Source organism: Microtus oregoni, unplaced genomic scaffold, assembly GCF_018167655.1.
Source record: "Microtus oregoni isolate MIOR12 unplaced genomic scaffold, Mior012 000037F_ref0000500, whole genome shotgun sequence".
Classification (NCBI taxonomy): Eukaryota; Metazoa; Chordata; class Mammalia; order Rodentia; family Cricetidae; genus Microtus; species Microtus oregoni.
In genome coordinates this window covers 2,737,501-2,756,118 of record NW_024543096.1, presented here as the reverse complement: position 1 = coordinate 2,756,118, position 18,618 = coordinate 2,737,501, and the positions used below count along the sequence as shown (strand labels likewise).

The 18,618-nt window shown below is 46.8% G+C and overlaps 1 protein-coding gene across 4 annotated transcripts in view; it reads left to right on the top strand.

Moving 5' to 3' along the window:
• Positions 1-1,560: 1,560 nt before the first annotated feature.
• The window catches only part of Zeb2 (zinc finger E-box binding homeobox 2), a 132,155-nt gene continuing 115,097 nt past the window's right edge, over positions 1,561-18,618 (top strand). Inside the window, exons 1-3 of one of the 4 annotated variants that reach the window (XM_041631495.1) lie at positions 1,561-1,696; positions 5,865-6,134; positions 8,744-8,885. In XM_041631495.1, coding sequence (XP_041487429.1) covers positions 8,813-8,885 — 73 coding nt within the window. In that variant the 5' untranslated portion in view covers positions 1,561-1,696; positions 5,865-6,134; positions 8,744-8,812. Of the gene's footprint in view, positions 1,697-5,682; positions 6,135-7,768; positions 7,890-8,743; positions 8,886-18,618 lie in introns of those variants that run through there. The other 3 variants (XM_041631494.1, XM_041631496.1, XM_041631497.1) reach the window with 3 other exon arrangements.

Here is an 18,618-nt window from a genome sequence, read left to right as displayed (position 1 = left end):
GATCGTTTTCCTAATTGTACATCTGCCATGTGTTTCAATGTGCTTGCTACATAAATGGTTTACAAATTGTTAATAAGTTTTATGGATCTCTAGAAAGACTATAATAACATAACAAACTTTTACAAGTACAGAAATTTCACATTAAAATATCACTTTATTTCTTTATCCTGAAGAATGAATTTTTTAAAAAAAAACACACACATTTAAAGTCAAGCATTAGATATGCAAATATGTGTTCAGATCAGAGATACCAAAATTATTCAGATGATTAATTATTCATCATAAAATGTCAATTAATAATTATGAACCTTGAGAGGCATCTTTCTAATGCATCTTATATTTTTCTTGGCCTACAAAAAGGGCTCAATGTCCATGTTCAATTGATTCGCAACAAGTTTTGAAAATTCAACAGAGTAAACAAATTGCAAACAAGAGCAAGCTCTGATTTTAAATAAGAGAACTACACATGTGTTCAGTGTGTAGGAGAGAACAATAATTACAATCATCGTGAAAATTATGCGTGGAGCCAATTCATGCCACGAAGCGTCATGTTCACTCACCTGCTGGGAAATGAACAGCAACCTGGCCCGGAAAACACTCCACACACCCAAGCTATGGATCTGCTTAGCAGTTAACAGACCGCTTAACAGGCTGCTTCTACCTGAATTGATCTGGCTATGGTGAGGAGTAGAGGGACTGCTTGGGGATTTTTTTTTTTACACTTTCCAATAATCACTAAAAGAAAACCCAGTTTGTTTCTTGAATTTACGTACTATAGTTTCCAAAGTCTCATAAGCAAGATTAAAATAATGCATCTATAAGTAAGAACAATTTGCATATTGCCTTAATTATACTGGTTTCCCTGTGTCAAATACTTTCATATTTTCCAAGAAGATTATATCTTTTTTTAAAAAAAAATTATCTGTCAGAGCTGATACAATAATAGAGAGTAATAAGCTGTTACAGTCGCTGAGATATTCATTTATTTTCATTATTATTTTACTTTTCACTGACACCTGGCGAACTTGTCTGTAAGACCCGGGGAGTTATTTTAGTCAGGGTGTCCCTGACCTCCTGCTGGTACAGTAATTGCATATTAAACACCGTGTTTTGAAAACGAAATGACAAATCTGGACATATAAAAGAGACACCAAAAAAATTTTCACAAAGAAGGTAAGTTAGGGAGGAAAACGAGATTGCAAAAGAAATATAGAAAGAAAAAGGGAATGTACAAAATGCAGTTGCGACAGAATTGCAAGAAAATATGGATAAAGGGCAGAGAGGGCTGAAAGGAGGGCAAGAGGAAAGGAAGGAGGGAGATTTGGGTTTCCAATCCCCTGGCGAGGCTGCTGGCGTCCGCACCCTTAATGCCCAGCCTTCCAAGTTTAGGCGAAAGCCACCTCCTCGGGCCTGCGACGCATCTAACTTGCTGCAAGTTTTCTGGTGACTCCTCCAGAGCCCCTTTCCTTCCACCACCGCCACCACCACCACCACCACTACCCCCCCACCCTTTTTTTTTTTTTTTTTTTGTGAGATTGACAGTCGCGTGGAGGAGGCTTTTCCAGGCACAGCCTTTCTCATGATAATCAGCCCCCTGCATCACCTCCCGGCCGCCGCTGCTTCCTCGCGGAGCGGGGCTCGCGGACCCGGGGGACCGGAAACTGGGCGGCGGGCGGGGAGCAGGCCGGCGAGCCAGGTCAGCTGACCGGGAGCGGGGCGGGGGTCGCGCGGTGCCAGGGCGGGGTCGGGTGTGTGCCGGGGAGGGCGGCGGGCCCGCGAGCCCCCCACGTGCTCCGGGACTGACGGAGGGAGCGAAGTTCGCGAGGGGGGGGCGGGGGGGAGATGGGGGGTGCGGGCGAGCGAGCGCGCCGGAGATGGGGAAACTGCGAGCAGACCTGCTTTGCATCAATAAATTAAGATGCTCATTTGAGCCCTGAAGTTTGCTGGTTCCTGTCAGGAGAGACGTGGGCAAACACCCCGCAGCCGAGGTGCAGCCTCTACTTCACATAAAATAGGAAAATAAAATCCTCAGCTGGTCGCCCCGCTGGGGCTAGGTGACGTGCGAGATTCCACAGCCTGAGGGCCTCGCAGCGGGGAGGTGAGGGACGGTCTCCGGGCTCTCTGGTCTTGTTTTGGTTTTGTTTGAAAGGGCTTCTCCTAGACGCTCCGATATATATTTTTTTTAAATAGGCTTCCCCCCCCCCCCCTATCCTAGGCTCAACTCCGAAAGGATTGGATTGCGAGTTTGCACGTGAGAAAACCGTTTGGCTTTGCTCAGACCCCTCGGTCTCCCCCATATACCTAATCCAGGGGTCAGGGATATCAGCCTTTGCTCGCAACTCTAAAAGAAGTTACCCACTTCCTGCATAGCAGTACAGGACTGAAATTATTCCTCTAAAGGAAAGACCAATTCCATTTCTAAACCAGAATAGATTCCTTTTTTTTTATTTTCCCCACATGGTACAAAATAAACACAATTTGTATTTTTGTTGTTTTGTTTTGTTTTAAATCATTAGCTGTGGCCAAATTTGAATTCTTTCTTCAGCTTGTGTGTTCAAGGGCAGAAACGTACCTCTTCGGGCCTCTGGGCCAGCGAGAGGAGTGGGGGCGGGGGAGCGGCTATGAAAGTTGAGGAAATTGACAGATAGAGAGGTGAATGGGGGGACAGACTCCGGGTCCGCTGCTGGGAACTGGAAAACAAAAGGGTGTCCTCCTCACTGCCTGGGGGGCGGGGGGGGGGGTGTCCTGAGGGGAGCAGTTGGTTTTACACAAGGAAACCCTTGAGAATTATTTTCCCTCCAATGTCGATGTCAATATTATTTCGCATTTGCATGTATCTGTTATTTGAATCCCCTTCGCCTGCGCTAATCTCGAAGTGAATTATTAACGCGGAAAACAGTTCGAAAAGGAGCCAGTCCTTCTCTTCGCAGGACTTGTTTTGCTACGTGAGGAGCCTCAAAGAGGTCCCTGGTCCCTCTGGACTTTTTCATCCTGCGCTCCTGTATTATGTGGATCCCACGGTCCCCATTGTCCCTGACCTGGCCCTGGGACCGAGGGAGTGTTCCGAACAAATTTATATTCCAGCTTCCTCTGGTCTTGCTGCCTCAGTGATAGTGGGAACACTCTTGGTCAAAAGCTTGGGGAGGGGCGTGCCAGGCAAGGGCAGTGGGCCACCTAGCCCCTGCGCTCAGCCCTCGCGATCTTTCCCGTGCCACTACCCAAACGTCCACCTTCATGGGAACCAAGGAAATTGAAGTTGGTTTTGTTTTGTTGTTGTTGTTTTTCTGTACCAAATAAATAGAAAAAAACATGTCGAAAGTCAGTGCAAACTATTGAGGGCCCGTCTCCTGGCGCTGGAGCGATGACTGAGCCCAAGGAAATCAGATAATTGGGTGTTTTTGATTAAAATAGTCAGCAGTGTATTTACTCAGATCTCAAGGAAGAAGACATTTTATGGTCATGAGAAAGACAGTGGTTTGTTAGCTATGTGTTCGACTGGCACTGACGTCTCATTGTGCCTTTGCACCAATGTGTCTGAGCTAAAAAGAAAAAGTACCTGGGTGCCTACAGAAGGGTCTTGTCAGTAATCAGTCCCTACAACAGGCTCCTTATTCCTCCGCAGTGGGAGAGGGAGGCTTAAAGCACACTTTGTGAGAAAGCTGGTCTCTGCGTTTTTTTTTTTTAAAGGAAAGAGAAGGAAGGAAAGAAGATATGAACCGTAATGATAAATCTTAGAGGAGGAAACTTGATAAGTCTCACATATAGCTAGCACAGATAGAAGATAGCGTGAGAAATGTAAATATGGGGCTAATATGTTTAATCCACGATGAAAATCTTTCTTATTAATCATCTTTGACTGAAAATCTCCACAACCTATAGATCCTCTATAGGTGCTTTATCTGTGATGGGGCTAAGGAGGAAATTAATTTATCCAATCATTCTCGTTGTAAATGCTCAAATTAGGAGAGAGGTGAGTGTGTAACCAACTGTGAAAATCCGCTTTCTTGCACCCTAGAATGAAATCTAGCTGTGGTCATGCTGGGTGGCTATTACCCTCCCCCCACCACCACTGAAAAATAAACATGCAAAATACAAAGCCCTGTAGCTCTGGGAGTGTGGATGTGGCAGCCCCTATGGTGGCTTTCCCCCTCCTTTGAGTGCAATCGCCAGTGACTCTTGCATTCAAAGTCTTGCTGTAGGCACACATTGAAAGCACAGTTCAAAGCAGTTTATCTTAATATGAGGGAAAAGTCTAGTGTTGGATCAGGGTATTATTTGTTTCAGGTTCCTTCAGACTGAAAGCAGGGGACTATGACATATTTGATAGTGTTAAAGCCAGGGAGACTGATAAGCGGCAGCAGCTGTTAGGTCCTCGTCACACCTCCACATTCACCTTTACAGGAGGAGCCTACAGGCTGAGAGGCTGGCCCTTTATCTGTGCTTTGAGGTTCTTAAATACTTTCACTGTTTAGAGGAATTGGAGAGGGGGTCTCTTAGTACTCGAAGAAATTGAGCCTGAGCTGTTGAGGCAAAGCAGTTTCTTCCTTTGCTGATAGATGCTGGTACAGAGCATCTTCGAATTTGGCTGTCTTTATTTACTTCTATATTAGTTCCAATTATGTGCAGTGTAAACCAGCTTTTTGATTAACAAAACAGCAGAGCATTGGTTAAGAACACTTAAACTTCAAAAAAATTCCCCTGGGAAGTGGGCTCTGAATTGGTTAATAATGTGCAGTGCTTGCTAAATTGCTGAGTTCCAGATGTGGAAAATATCTTTCTTGTTTAGGACCTATGTAACCTGATTGGATTACGACAGAAGCGTCACGTTGGAAGCTTTTGAGTGATTATTTAATTAACCATACAGTAGAAAGCTGTATTCTCCAGGAAATCCCTTTCATATTTGCATAACCAATCCCTTCAGAGCTAAGGTGGAGTCTTTTCTTTTTAATTTTACTTTAATTGCAATATCAAAGAATGTGAACTCCAAAACTTCGACCCCACACAGTTTAATGTCATCCTCTTCTTTCTGTTCACCTAAGCTTTTTTGGTCTTTCTTCTTTTCCCTGCCCTAGACACCCCCTTACTTTGTAGTGTTGTCTGCATGAGTTGTAGAGCAATCCAGAGATTGGCCAATTTAGTACTGCTGTGTTAATCTAGAGACCTTTTATTAAAATGCAAAAGTTCTTTTAATATAAGGGATTCAATTCAGAAAATCTCTCTCAATCTCTCTCTCTCTCTCTCTCTCTCTCACACACACACACACACACACACACGCACACACACAAACCTCTAAGATCTTAAAATGCAGTGCACATGTAGCATTTTCCTCCCCTGGCTCTGGCATCTTTTAAAAAAAAAATCTAATAAGAGAAAGGGCAAGAATTTAGTTCCAAAAACGGGGCTTTAGGTATCCATACAACTTGATGTGCACCCCAAGCCTACTCATCAGAGATATCTGTATGAGAAAAGAGATTTGCATGGAAGACCCAAGATCTTTCCCTTTAACTTTCGCTCCTCGGAGTTCTCCAGTTCTGTGAATGGTGTGCACCGTTTTCCGCCCAGTACTCTGCAGGATTTAGTGATGAGGATAATGATGCCAAAGGCTTGGCGGGGGGGGGGGGGGGGGGGGGGGGGCGTGGAGAAGGGAGGGAGGGAGGGAGAGAGGAAGGGAGGGAGGTGGAATTTCATTTCTTCCACTAAAGCGTTTGCGGAGACTTCAAGGTATAATCTATCCCAGATCCTTTCCCAGAGAGAAACTTGGCGATCACGTTTTCACATGATGCTCACGCTCAGGGCGCTTCAATTATCCCTCCCCACAAAGATAGGTGGCGCGTGTTTCAGGGTCTCTCTTCTCTCCCCTACAGAAAAGAAAAAGAAAAAAATGTCATTAGAAGAGGCGTAACACGTCAGTCCGTCCCCAGGTTTGTGTTTCCTGGAGTGGCCGAAAAGAGATCAGTTCTAACCTGCTCGGCAGGAATAACGGTCCTGCCTCCCGACACTCTTGGCGAGGTTTTGTACAGTTTGCTCCGGGAGCTGTTTCTTCGCCTCCACCTTTTTCTCCCCCACACTTCGCGGCTTCTTCATGCTTTTTCTTCTCACCATTTCTGGCCAAAACTACAAACAAGACTTCGCAGGTAGGTTTCCCTCCCCCTTCTTTTTTCCCCCCTCTTTTTATCCCTTTTTTTTCTTGGTGTGCTTACCCCATCCTCCTTTTCTAATTTTCTCATTTTGAGTGGGGATGTTAGTCTGAAGTGAGCCGGGTGTCTGTGGACAGGGAATTTCAGGTGGTTTTAGCTCCTTGGTGGTAGGCTTTTCCCAAGAGTGGCTTCTTTGCTTTCTCTTGCTCTCTCTTACTCTCTCTTTCCTTTCCCCTCCTTCCCCCCCTTCCCTCAATAATTTACCCTGTACCTGTCCATTCAGGTAACCGAAGGTGCTTTTTGTTCCATAGCCTAGGAAAAGTTTTGTTGAGAACTGTATGGCTGGGATAAAAACTCATCAAGTGGAGAAGCTTTCTGCTTTGTTTTCACACCGAGTTCCAATTCATTACATCCAGCCATTAAAACTTTGCAAATACCTGTTAATAATTATAAAACTTACTCGAGATAGATCTACCAAATTCGGGGAGTAAGCCCTTCTCTTAGACATGGCAGCCTAACCTTTCCCACCGGGGGAAGGCTGTTTCCTAAGCAGAAACTTGCCTGTTTTTGTCTGCTTAGCGAGTTTCATTTCTTTATTTCATTCTTTGTGTGTGTGTGTGTGTGTGTGTGTGTGTGTGTGTGAAGTAACACCTCACTTCTGTGATTATAAATAAAGAAGTGAAAGTCCTCTTAGAACTTGAGTCGTTTACCAAAGTGGGGGGGGGGGGATCACTACAGCTGGGAAGAACACTGCTGTCAGGGCATCAGGGTTAAAATTTAGGTAACTTTGAAATTTTATTTTAAAAGACCAAGTAATATACACACATAAATTTCATGGATCTCTGTCTCTCATTCACTCTCCCTCCCTCTCTCTGTCTCTCTTACACACACACACACACACACACACACACACACACACCACATTTTATTCCAGACTTGGGGACTGGGAAGTTAAAGGAGAGAGTACAAGCTTCTCAGCCACAGTGGTGAGCCCGGCTAACGTAAATGTGATTATCTCTCACCTACTTACATGTTTTACATGCTACCCCTATAATGAAGATGGCAAGATTGCTTTCTCCAGAGTTATGAATAATATCCACAGATAAAGTTTACAGTACAAATGCCATGTCTTTCCCTCACACACATCCTGGCTCATAAAACTTACTTTATTAAATATATATTTGATATGCCATGGTGTGTGAGTCTCAGTAGAAATACAGACAAGACAGCTGTTTTATCCCAGAAGCTTGTGTGGTCATTGCTTTATTTCACGATTTCTCTCCCCCCCCCCCGCCACCCCAACAATTTCAAATTAATAAGACAGACAAGAAATGATTTTTTAATGTGTCAAACTTGAAAGTCTACGCTGTATGCTTAGGTATATTTAAAGTGCTTTCTACAACACCCACTTCCCCTTCTCTCTGCCCCCCTTCACCCCGCTCAGCAAATGTGCTGAAACTGATACTCACTTTCCAGGTTTTCCGCAAAGCTTGTAGCACCGGAGACAATAGGTGCAGGGTGTAGGAACTGGGCGTGCTGGGCGGCAGAGAAAGGGTTAATGGCCCTTGTGTTACAGTTTGCATCTGTTACATCTTTTATAGCCCACTGTTTAAACTAATCCTCGAGGCACAGCATCTTCCCACCCCGCGGAGTTTCAGGGTTCTCCTCTTCTCCGGCCTGCCTCCGAGGTTCCCCTTCTCCAAGTTTTGACAGTTTCAGCTGAAAAAATGCAGCGCCTCCCTCGATTTTTAGGTACAAAAGTTTCGAAGCCAAAAGGATATGAGCATTTAGAACAACTTAAAAGTGTTGCCATCGTGGCTACGGACTTTCTCTTTTCCTTTCTTGAGAGGAAAAAAAATTCTACTGGAAGAATTTAAGGAAATCAGTGTGGGGGAACATGTGTGTGTGTGTGGGGGGTACTTAAGTAAATATTGTCCAAGTGGTAGGGTTGGGGGAGGAACAATGTCCAGAGAGCCTTATAATTATATTTCTTTTGCCGGGTAAAATGGGAAATCTTAATTTGGGGGCGGAGGGTGTAGGGGGAAAGAGACAGTGCCTCGATAAACTCCTAAGGGGAGGGGAGGGGTCGCGGGGCGAGTGGGCTTCCTGTAATTACTATTATCAATTTACCCGAGTGTGCTTCATCCAAGGGCTGTTTTGCCTTGTTTGTTACTTTTTTTTTCCTCTTGGGAATGGGGGGTCGGAGGAGGGATGAGAAAAGATGAGCGCGAAAAGACCCCCTCCCCAAGTTCCCGAGCCCGGCTGAGGACTTTTCGGAGGAAGGGGTCCGCCTAGGCTTGAGTCAAGCTGTCTTACTGTACCGCTGTGTGCATTCCCTCATACGGTCAGGAGTTATGACTCATTTTGAAGATGTAATTCTTGTCTCTGATCCCCTCGCGAGTGCAACACACCAAACTAACAACACAAAGCGCCTCGGGGCCAAGGCTGGGGGTGGGGGGGCGGGGAGGGGGCCGCCGAAGTTTCACTTTGGCGCCGGGGGCGCGGATGGGTGCTCACCGGGGCCCTGGCCCGGCTCCCCTGGGCGGCCCGCGCGCGTTTCAATGGGCGCGGGCGATGCCCACATTGTCGCTGTGTTTGGTTGCTAGATCGAGCCTGCGTGCTGCCGAAGCAGGGCGCCGAGTCCATGCGAACTGCCATCTGATCCGCTCTTATCAATGAAGCAGCCGATCATGGCGGATGGCCCCCGGTGCAAGAGGCGCAAACAAGCCAATCCCAGGAGGAAAAACGGTAAGAAGAGGCCCAAACCAAACTTTTCCGGGCCACTCCGCGGCCGGAGACCGGGGGGAAGAGGGGGGAGAGGGAGAAGGAAGCCGGTGGCGGCGCCTGGGGCTCGCGGGCGAACCTCCCTCGGCGGCCAGCGCCGGAGCCCCACGCGCGGCCGCTGCACCGGGGGGGAGTTGAGCAAGTGCCGGGCCAAGTGAGCGCCGGGCGATGGGGGGCTCCTCCGAGTGCTGCCGACCGGACCTATGCCCCACACCGCGGCCCCGGCTCCCCCGCCTCCTCCGCCTGCTCGGTTCCCGGGCCCGCAGGTCCCCGGCCCCGCGGCAGGAGCGGCCGGCGAGGACAGGGCGGGGGCTCCGGCACCCGGGCGCGCTAGACTAAGGGGCGCGGGCGAGGGTGGCAGAAGGGCTGCGAGGGAGAGGGAGGGGACCGGAGACTGTGTCTCCGCCAGCCTCAAAGTTTCTTGCCGAGTCGCCCGGCCGCCTCTATGTGCGCCAAGTAACGGTCCGCGGGCAGCGGGCCCTGGCCGGATGCGGGGACCCGAGGGTAGGAGGGACGGGCCCGGGAGCTGCGGGCTGAGGACCCGGCTCCTTTGCAGCAGGCTCAGGCCCCACTCCTGGCCAGAGAGTAGGGCGAAGAGAGACTTTTCCCAGCAGTTGCTCCATGGCCAGAAAAATCCCCGGAGGAGCCCGTTATCCAGGCTGAGTCAGGAAGGAGGAAAGAGATGGGGGTACGAGGGGACACGCAGACCAGAGATGGCAGATTAAAGGGGTGTGTATGTGAGAGTTTAGGTCCATTTTGGAGAGACTTGGAAGTGTGTGTGTGTGTGTGTGTGTGTGTGTGTGTGAGAGAGAGAGAGAGAGAGAGAGAGAGAGAGAGAGAGAGACCCCCTAGGTATTACCCCCAAACAAAATCGTGGGAATAAAAGAGAAAAGTGATTGGCAAGTGCGCGGAAGGAGCTTGGGGGAGGGGAGAGAGTTGGGGGACGACAGAGGGTGCAGGGGGGTGGGTGCTGACGGAGGATACAGAGTTTTAAAAGAAAAAAAAATGAAAAGAAACGGGGAGGGGGAACATCCCCTCAAAACAAACAAGCGATCCAGCCGCGCCAGCCCAGAATCGGAAAGGAAACTTCACTCTCCTTTCGCTCTCAGCCCGCTTAGCGGGCGCGGGCGGTGTAGACGCTCCCGGGCTGGGCACTAGGGTCGTAGCACACGCCCGGGTTCTCGCTCCCCCAAGCCTGCGCCTGGCGGGTACTCTCCGGGCCCACTTGGAACAACTTTCCACTAGAGAGGACAATTGTGCGCCCCCCTAGCCTGCCTCAATCCGGCACTGAGTGCAGAGGGTTGGCGGGGGTGGGGGCCGGGGGGTGCAGTGTGGGAGTTTGGGGGTGCTGGAGGGAGTCAAACACAAAGACTAAAGAATTCTGCTTAGAGACGAATAATCTTCCTCTCTCACCCCTCTCCGTGTGTGTGTGCGGGGGGGGGGGGGGGTATGTCTTTTGCTTGTTGTGGTGGAGGTGGAGAACCATATGGGGGGTGACAGAGGAATTTTAGTCAGAAACTGTACGTTATGTTATCCTGCCTTTCCTCTTTGTGCTGTCTTTGATCTGTTTGCTTGGCTTGGTATTACAAAAAACAAGGACAATAATATATTCCAAGCTGGTCCCCAAGATTCGGTTCAGGCAACCTCCTTTTAAGTATGTGCGTGTGTCTCTCTTTTAATTTAATTTTTTCTTCATTGCTGCCTGGCATTATTTAAGGTGGTCCTTACACAGGAGACCTCCCCTTCCCCATCTCTGGGTAATTTAGTAGACACTAAAATTACATCCAATGTTCCCCTCTCCTCTCTTGTGTTTCCTCTGTTCCCTTTATTAAATGTTAGTTATTGATTTTCTAAAATCAATGTCTGTTGTGGGGCTTCCCCCCTTACAAGTATCTGAAGCAGTCGCTGATCATCTGGATAACAAAAGCTTTGTCATGAAGCCACCCCCCCCCCCACACACACACGTTAAACTGTTATTTTTCTGAGAGAGAGAGAGAGAGAGAGAGAGAGAGGAGAGAATGAGATTTAAAAGCTAGGCTACCAGAAGTATTCTTTTCTTCTGCAGTGAAGACTGTTTGAAGTGTTTGTTTCTTCTTGTTCTTCCTCCTTACACTCCCTACATGATATTGCTGTGAAAGACCAACTTGGCTCCAGCAGGGAGGTCAGGCCACAGCCCAGTTTGGGGACAGGGAGAGATCCAGGCTCCCTGGGAACTCTGGTGGCACAGGCTATTGGGACCTGCCAGGTAACACAGTGTCCCAGGGAGGGAGGGATGCGGTCAGGGACACCAACCATTTCTTATGAGCTGCCATGATTTGGGGACAAGCTCTCTGAGGTGGATAAAGTTGAATTGCGGATTTTCAGGCATTTATCCCAGACCCTAAACACTCAGTAGCTAGTCTGTCTATTGCCGGAAGCTTCTCTGACTTAGGCTGTTACCTTTCTCTTTTTCCAAAGTGTCTGTGAGAAAATGTGATGTGAGCTGGGGACTTGTCAGTGTTTTCATTGGGTTTAATCTGACTTAGCAGTGTCCAGGTCTTGAGAAGCAGGTAGGAGAGGCACCCCCATGCCTCTTTCATTTTCTTTTTCATCAAATACATACCCAGTGCATTTTCCTTTGGGAATTGCCAGGATTTATCTGAACTGAGTGGGTTTTTCTTCTCTCCTGGCTCCATGGAAAAGATGTCACCTTTGAGCTTGTGTCTTTGCTGATAACACTAAATATGATGATGCTTATCAGCATCATATAGAAATTCCTGGAAAGGAATAATAGCAACAATAATCGTAGAAGTAGAAGCTGTGAAGGGGGGAGGCCCAAGACCTGAAATGGCACTTTATATAATTTTAATGAAGTGAACCGTGTGTGTATGTATAGACTAAATGACAAGGAAACAAAACCGGCAAAACAGTCCCTGTGTATGGCTGGCCAAAACCTTGGCCTAGAAGGTGGTGATGTGTACTATTATTTTTATAAAAGCCGAGGACAAGAAGGCAGATCAGGGGACATAAATATAGAAAGAGAGGAGCAATCTAAAAATCCAGCCTCCCGATATTCTCAGGCCAGCAAGATGACAGCAAAGACAGTGCCAAGACCAAGCTAAGCCATGACTTGTAGTTCCTCTCCTTTCACCCACAGGGAAAGCAGGACATCTCTTCCTAGAAAATAAGATGTCCAGGGAGGAAAAGGGGAGTGGGGCTAGGGGAAGGAGGCAAAAAGCAAACCGCCAGCAGACAAGAATGTGTGTAGGTTTCGAGAAAGTTCAGTCAGATGATCCTCTACCGCCTGACTCACTTTGTAACACTTTCACTAAGGCTGGAGAGGAGGGGGAATGCCAGCCCTCTCCCCCCACCCCATGGTCCTCTGATTATACCCCACTATCTCCACATAGCCTTGGAGGCAGGAAGGACTTCCACAGTGGAAGGACTCGGCTGCAGTCTGCCACCACTGCCACTTTGTAACTTGCAAAGTTTGTTGCTTTCACCCCTTGATTTAGGCATCAGGTCCTGGGATGCTCCAGTGTCTTCTTGATTCACAACCTTCTGTGAAGAGAGGGGGCTGCCTTCCCAGTTCCCCCGCGGTCCACCATCAGCCTCTGGAAAAATCACACAGGCATATGCACGTTGTAACAAAAATGAAATCGCTGGGCTGACTGTTTCAGAGGAAGGAATGGAGTTGTCTTCTAAGGGAAAACTGAATTAGGAAGGGAGAAGAAGGAAATGAAAGAAGGAAGGAAAAGTTAGCTTGATTTTTGCTTAAAGGTTTGGGTGCTGTGGGCTAGGAGGTGGGGGCCGGGCAGGCAGGGCAGCTTTTACCAAACACCTTTGCTCTCTGATTTTCAGTTTACAAAGAAAAGTACTCAAGTTGAATGTCGTGGGGAGAAGCAATCAGATGAGCAGAAATGATTCTTCCTGCTTAAAAGAAATCTTCACTCCTTTCCACTTCTTTGAAGGGAGTCGAGGTGCTGTTAGGGATGCTGAGAGGCAGTGGGGATGGAGAAGTTGCTCCCAGTGCAGAGGTGCTTAAATGGAAAGAAAAGGGACTGCAATCAACCCCTTCTCGGGATGAGGCTTCCACCTCCCTCCCTCAGAGGTGAAGTAGGGATGGACCACTGGGAGTGAGAGACCCTCTATACATATCAAAGCAAGCTAGTGTCCTTCATGCTGACAGTAGTCACAACTTACCGAGCTCTGCAACAGTGGAAATCTTGGGCAAGTTGCTTTCCTAAAGTTCATGAGCTTGTTCTAGGGAGCCTGCTTCCTTACTTTGAATGCTCTCAGGCTCTATGTACGGCAGGTACCAGTTCTGAGGGTGCTCCAGAGAGATCCATCTCCATCCTGTTCTCTCTGTGGAGACGCTGCACACACAAGGCTAGGGGCTATGTATCTAGACTGATCTATTTGTTTTATTTGGGTTTGGAAAAACTAAGCCAATTGGGGTAGACACGTGCTTTGCTTCTCAGCGGAGCCAGCAGCCAGCCTGGTGGCATCCTTTGCTGTGCCGGTCTACCAGGGAGAGGGGTAGGCTTCAAGGTTTGAAACTTTGCAGTGTCGTTCTGTTGTCAAGTGAAAATGATTTCACATCTTTTTGCATTTATTTTCAAACGTGGGGGAAACCTAGACTGCAGCTCCCTGCTAAACAGCTCTGTCATAGGGTTTGCATTCTTCCCCTTCATTCTCTCTTTCTTAATTTGCTTAAAGAAAATTACAAGAGGTTGTTCAAGACCCTGATGCCAGATTTTCCTGGGGTAGGAGAGAAAGTGTGCTTTCCCTGAAGGTGGGAATGAAGGCTGAAGGCTGCTGCTAGCTCTCTAAGAGGACCCTGATTATTCCGGGGCTGGGGCAGGGGGGCGGCGGGGGGGGGGGTGCTTTTCCTCCCAGATCTCTTTGTCATCTGCATCCTTCCAAGGCTCTGAAGGTGCATTTTCTTCTATGTGAAAGGAGACTCTTTGTCCTGTTCCTCTCCAGCACTGTGGCTTCCCAAGGTAGACACTATTTTGTGCCTGTCACAGAGAGAGGGAGTGCAGGTTTGCAATGCTCACAGACAATTGATTGTCTGCGCTAATGTGTTTCATTTACATGTTTATAACGTCAATGGTGCTGGGGGTCCACTGTACCATTCATCCTCGCATTCCCACAAGGGGGCAATTGTCTGAATGGCCAAGTCAGACACCTTTTTGATTGCTCTTTGCTTGTCTTTTTAGAGCAAAGAGATAAAGGAGGAAAATCTGTGGTGCAGAAACACTAGTTGAAAATATGTAAAATGTCACTACAAAAGCAGATGTGAGCATAAACCCAAATATTCTTTTCAGCCAAGACGTGAATGTGGAAGAATAGAGTTCAGAGCAGACAGAAGGGTGACCCAAACCAAGAAGCGCAGCCCCGTGTCTTTATTTCTTAAGCAAGCAGAAGATGAAATGTGATTTTTTTTTCCTTTTAATTTTTGAGCCTTGAAGCATCCAGGCACCTCCTAGTTGTGAGTGTGTTTGCTGTGATTTGTGAATTTTGTATATATTTATACAGCTCTGTTTGTGCCAACATCATCAGCTTACCACTGAAGGGGGGGGGTGAACCTATTGAATGACTATTTGGGCTGTGGGGAGTGTAAAGTTTTAAAAGTAAGATCCAAGGATTTCTTCATCAAACAGTTTTTAGAGGAAAAACAAGGATAATAATCATCAGGCTGCAGGAAGCCTTGCCTTCATGAGCTGTGTGCCAAATCTTTTATCTGGGTGACAGTTGTGTCAGAGCGAAAGCTCTCAAGAAAAGTGTAACTAGTAATTACAAAGTAAATAAAGGATTTCATTTAAGGTGTTCTCTCTCTCTCTCTCTCTCTCTCTCTCTCTCTCTCTCTGTGTGTGTGTGTGTGTGTGTGTGTGTGTGTGTGTGTGTGTTGTGTTGTGTTTCCTGTCAGGGTGCTGACAGGAAAAACCATCCATGCATGTGACTTTTGGAGTTTTCTCTCCTCTCAATTCTCTCCTGCATATCATATATCTACGCGAGCCCACCCGAGTACACCTGTTTAAAAATCTTTCACAGATCGGATTGGTGCCTTGCTGGTTCATTTATGTAATACCATTATTAGAAGTTGGTCTGGTTTTGTGTGTGGTCCAGGAGGAGAGAAAATCCTCACTGTTGTGTCATGTGGTGAGAAGCAAATGGGGTGGGGGGAGCGCTTATAATTTTGTAGCAAATTAGGGAAAAAAAAAAGAAGTCGCCAGTCAGTGGAAGGATTTTCTGCCTCTCTGGGAAGACACACAGTAGCTGCACCGTTAGCTGAACCCCTGACACGGCGGTCTTTTGAATGCCTTAGGTATGATTTCACTTTCGCTCACATCAATGCTGACCTGAATGCCTTTCATATCTGATCCGCTGTGTCTCTCCCAGTAAACATCCCCTGAGGGGAGAACAAAGAAAGGAGCTCTTCTTCTTCTTAATCACAATTCAGCCCTTCACCGCCGGCAGGCTCCATTTGCATTCTGCCACAGAAAGCCAAGATGAAAAGAGAGAGAGAGAGAGAGAGAGAGAGAGAGAGAGAGAGAGAGAGAGGCAGTAGAGGATAGTGGCTCAGTAAAGTAACTTAGGTGTTTGTAGCTGTTTGTTGGGCCTTCCCCTAGTTACCAGCCTTATATAGCTGATGCTCAACCCTGCCTGTCCCTCCTGACAGGCATATAGTGTTACAAGATGGCATGTCTGTACTATTCATGGCCACCTCTCCACTTGAGGTAAAAAGTGTTAAGAGGGGGATTGAATTCTACCCCAGAAGCCCGTTAGATTTGGGGGTCAGGTGTGCAGACTTCCCACTCTCGAATGCTACTTACAATTTGGCCTTAATAACTATGATTGTTTACCATATGACCTAGGAGGCGAGGGCACTGGAGGGTGGGCGGGAAGGGGCGGGCTTGGAGAACCAGCCCTGCTCTGGCTGAAGGGGCTGGTGCACAGCCTGTACACAGACAAAAAAAAAAAAAAAGAAAAAAAGAAAAAAGAAGAAGAAAAAAAGAAAAACCTCAGGAAAACTGGAAAAGACTTTCCCATTCTCTCCCCCCAACCCTGACTTTTTATGATAATTCATATTTTCAAATGAAAGGGGAAAAAAGCCAAGAAAGAAACTCTCAGATGAGCCAAAAAGGAAAAAAAAATCTCTGAAAAGAATTTTAGGGGGAAAAGTTGTTCTATTTTAAAAAGCTTCGAGGGCTGTAAAGTGCCACGTTTTTCACACCTTCTCCATACTTTTTTTTTCAGATTTTTTTAGTATGTTTAACATTTGTGAGATGACAGCCTTTTTGTATCTCAAACTGGATGCTTCAGGATTTGTAGGGAGGGGCTGGTGGTATTCACGTTTTCTTGACAGAGAAAGTTCGTGCCTAAAGGGCTCCTTCTTGCTGGGAATTGTTTAAACCCTCGGAGGCGGACCTGTCAGGTTTCCCTGGTTATTTGTCTCCATTTTCAACATGCAAAAGTAACATGCAGCTGATGATACCGGAACAAGACCACGGCAAAAGCAGGTCCCTCTCGTGACAACTTTTGAGCACCTTATCTTGCTGTAGAACGGTTTTGTCTTTTTTCCACTTTCTGAAAACCACTTTTAAGATACCAACAGTTCTTCCTCGACAATTAGATCACATGCACAAATGCACACCACACACACACACACACACACACACACACACACACACACCCTTGAACATACAGGCTTTCCCAAAAAGAGAGAACTGTTTGATATGGGTGACTTTTCCAACCCCCAAGTGGTACAGGAATGGACACATTAGGAGTTGTACATGGGCATGTGACACAGATTCCTAGGGTTTTTTTTTCCCCCTTTTTCCCAGAAGATTTACAGAATTTACAAAAAGAGATTAGCCCTACACCTTCCACCCCTTCTATCCACCCCCATGACTCAAGCAATGAAGGATTTAGGCAGATTTACTTCAGTAAACACCTTTGGACACTGGGGGTGAGGGGGGGTGGGAGTCTGTTTGCAAAAGGAGGCTTTTGTTAAGTGAGGTACCGGGCAGCTGTGATATTAACCTACCCAGCAATGCGGGTTAACTCTTTCAGTGCCTGGCCCTTTGCACTCAGCAGATGAAATTCCTGGCTCTCCACAGACACTCAGAATCCTGGCTCTAGCACTTTATTATTCAGACAAGTCCTGTAGACATGAAAACTGTTCAAGCTTTTAAAACAATGCGGCTTAATTAGATGAGGTGGACTTACATTGCTCATAAGCCCTCCAAATGGTGGTTTATAATTGGCAAGGAAAAAAAAAGATAGAGAAAGGGAGTCAAGACAGCGCATTAAATATTCCAAGAAATATCTTTAGAAAAGCTATTTTCATTTCTAGCTTTTAAAATATTAGACTCTGGTCGCTAGAGGGAATGGAGCAGCTGGGGCCTTGCTTCTTACTATGAAAGACACCAGACGTGTGGAAGTTGTGATGAAGAAAGGAGCTGCAGCTCTAGAAGCTGCGAAGGCCAATGGGACAGTGACGGTCTCCCTGCCCTAGCATCCTTGGGAAGGGGAAGTCTTGCACGTCTGTCTGTCAGAGCTGAAAGAGAGGTCATGTGAAGCTGGGAGTTGAGCCCTCAGGCCACCGGTTACCAGCTTGAGCCTTTGCAGACCAAGCAGAGAGGTTTTTTTTTTTTTTTTTTTTTTTTTTTGAGGAAGGAGTTAATGGTTATTTTTTGTTGGGCACAAGAATAACTTTACAGGTGTTGCATTTGGGCTTAAATAAGATCGCCTTATTTAGTTTCGAAAGAGAGTGTAGGTGTCAACGTTCGAGCAGCCATAGATGTGTGAGAAAGTAAAGGGTATGAGACATGACAGAATTAAAGGTGTTTGCTATGTTGTTACACCGTGTGTCAGGCTGCGAGCTCCCTTTGTCGCAGCCTCCTGGTGATTTGACAGCGCGGATCTACTTCCCTTCTAGGTGAGACAGCATTTTTTAACTGGAGTTATAAATACGGTGCACCCTTTGGGTTGCACCCTGCATCCCAGAGCCGTGAATCCTAGCTGGAATATCTTGCCCTAAGACACAATGAACAAACACCCATACACAAGGGGGCTGTGGGCTAGGGCCTGGGTAACGCCAGCTTCACAGTAGCTGGCATTGACTGTTGTTTGGCAAGAAGATCCTCTGCCAAATCATCCAATAATTAAGTTTTATGTTATTTGTATGAACGACCAAGCATGCAGTACTCCTTTTCAAATCAAAAGGAGGCTTAAAATTACTTTTTGAACACATTCAGACCATGGTCAGGTCACAGTTTGGGGGGGGGGGGCTGAATTAAAATGATCTCATTCATGATGAAATTGAGGCTGGCACAACCTTATAGCAGTAGCAGGAGTACATAAATATAAATCAAAGACCAAAATTTAGCAAATCATATAATTTGCTAGAAATCTGCTCATGAATTATTCTCCAATTGCCAATCCAGAAGTTAAACTTTGTCTCCCCTCAGCAACAGTAACTGCAGATTTGTTTTTCCAGGCTTCTGACAGGAAAGTCAGAGGAGCCGAATAGAGAAAGGAGAAGGAAAATGATCAATGTTTCATCAGATAACTGTGTGTTTGTGACCGAAGAAACTATGAGAGCAGATAAAGCCATGCCCGGTAGCAGTGGGCACTGCAGGCTTGCTTACACAGTAACACGGGCTTTCAGCAAACATTCTCAGCAGACTCGGTACTCTGGCTTACAGGG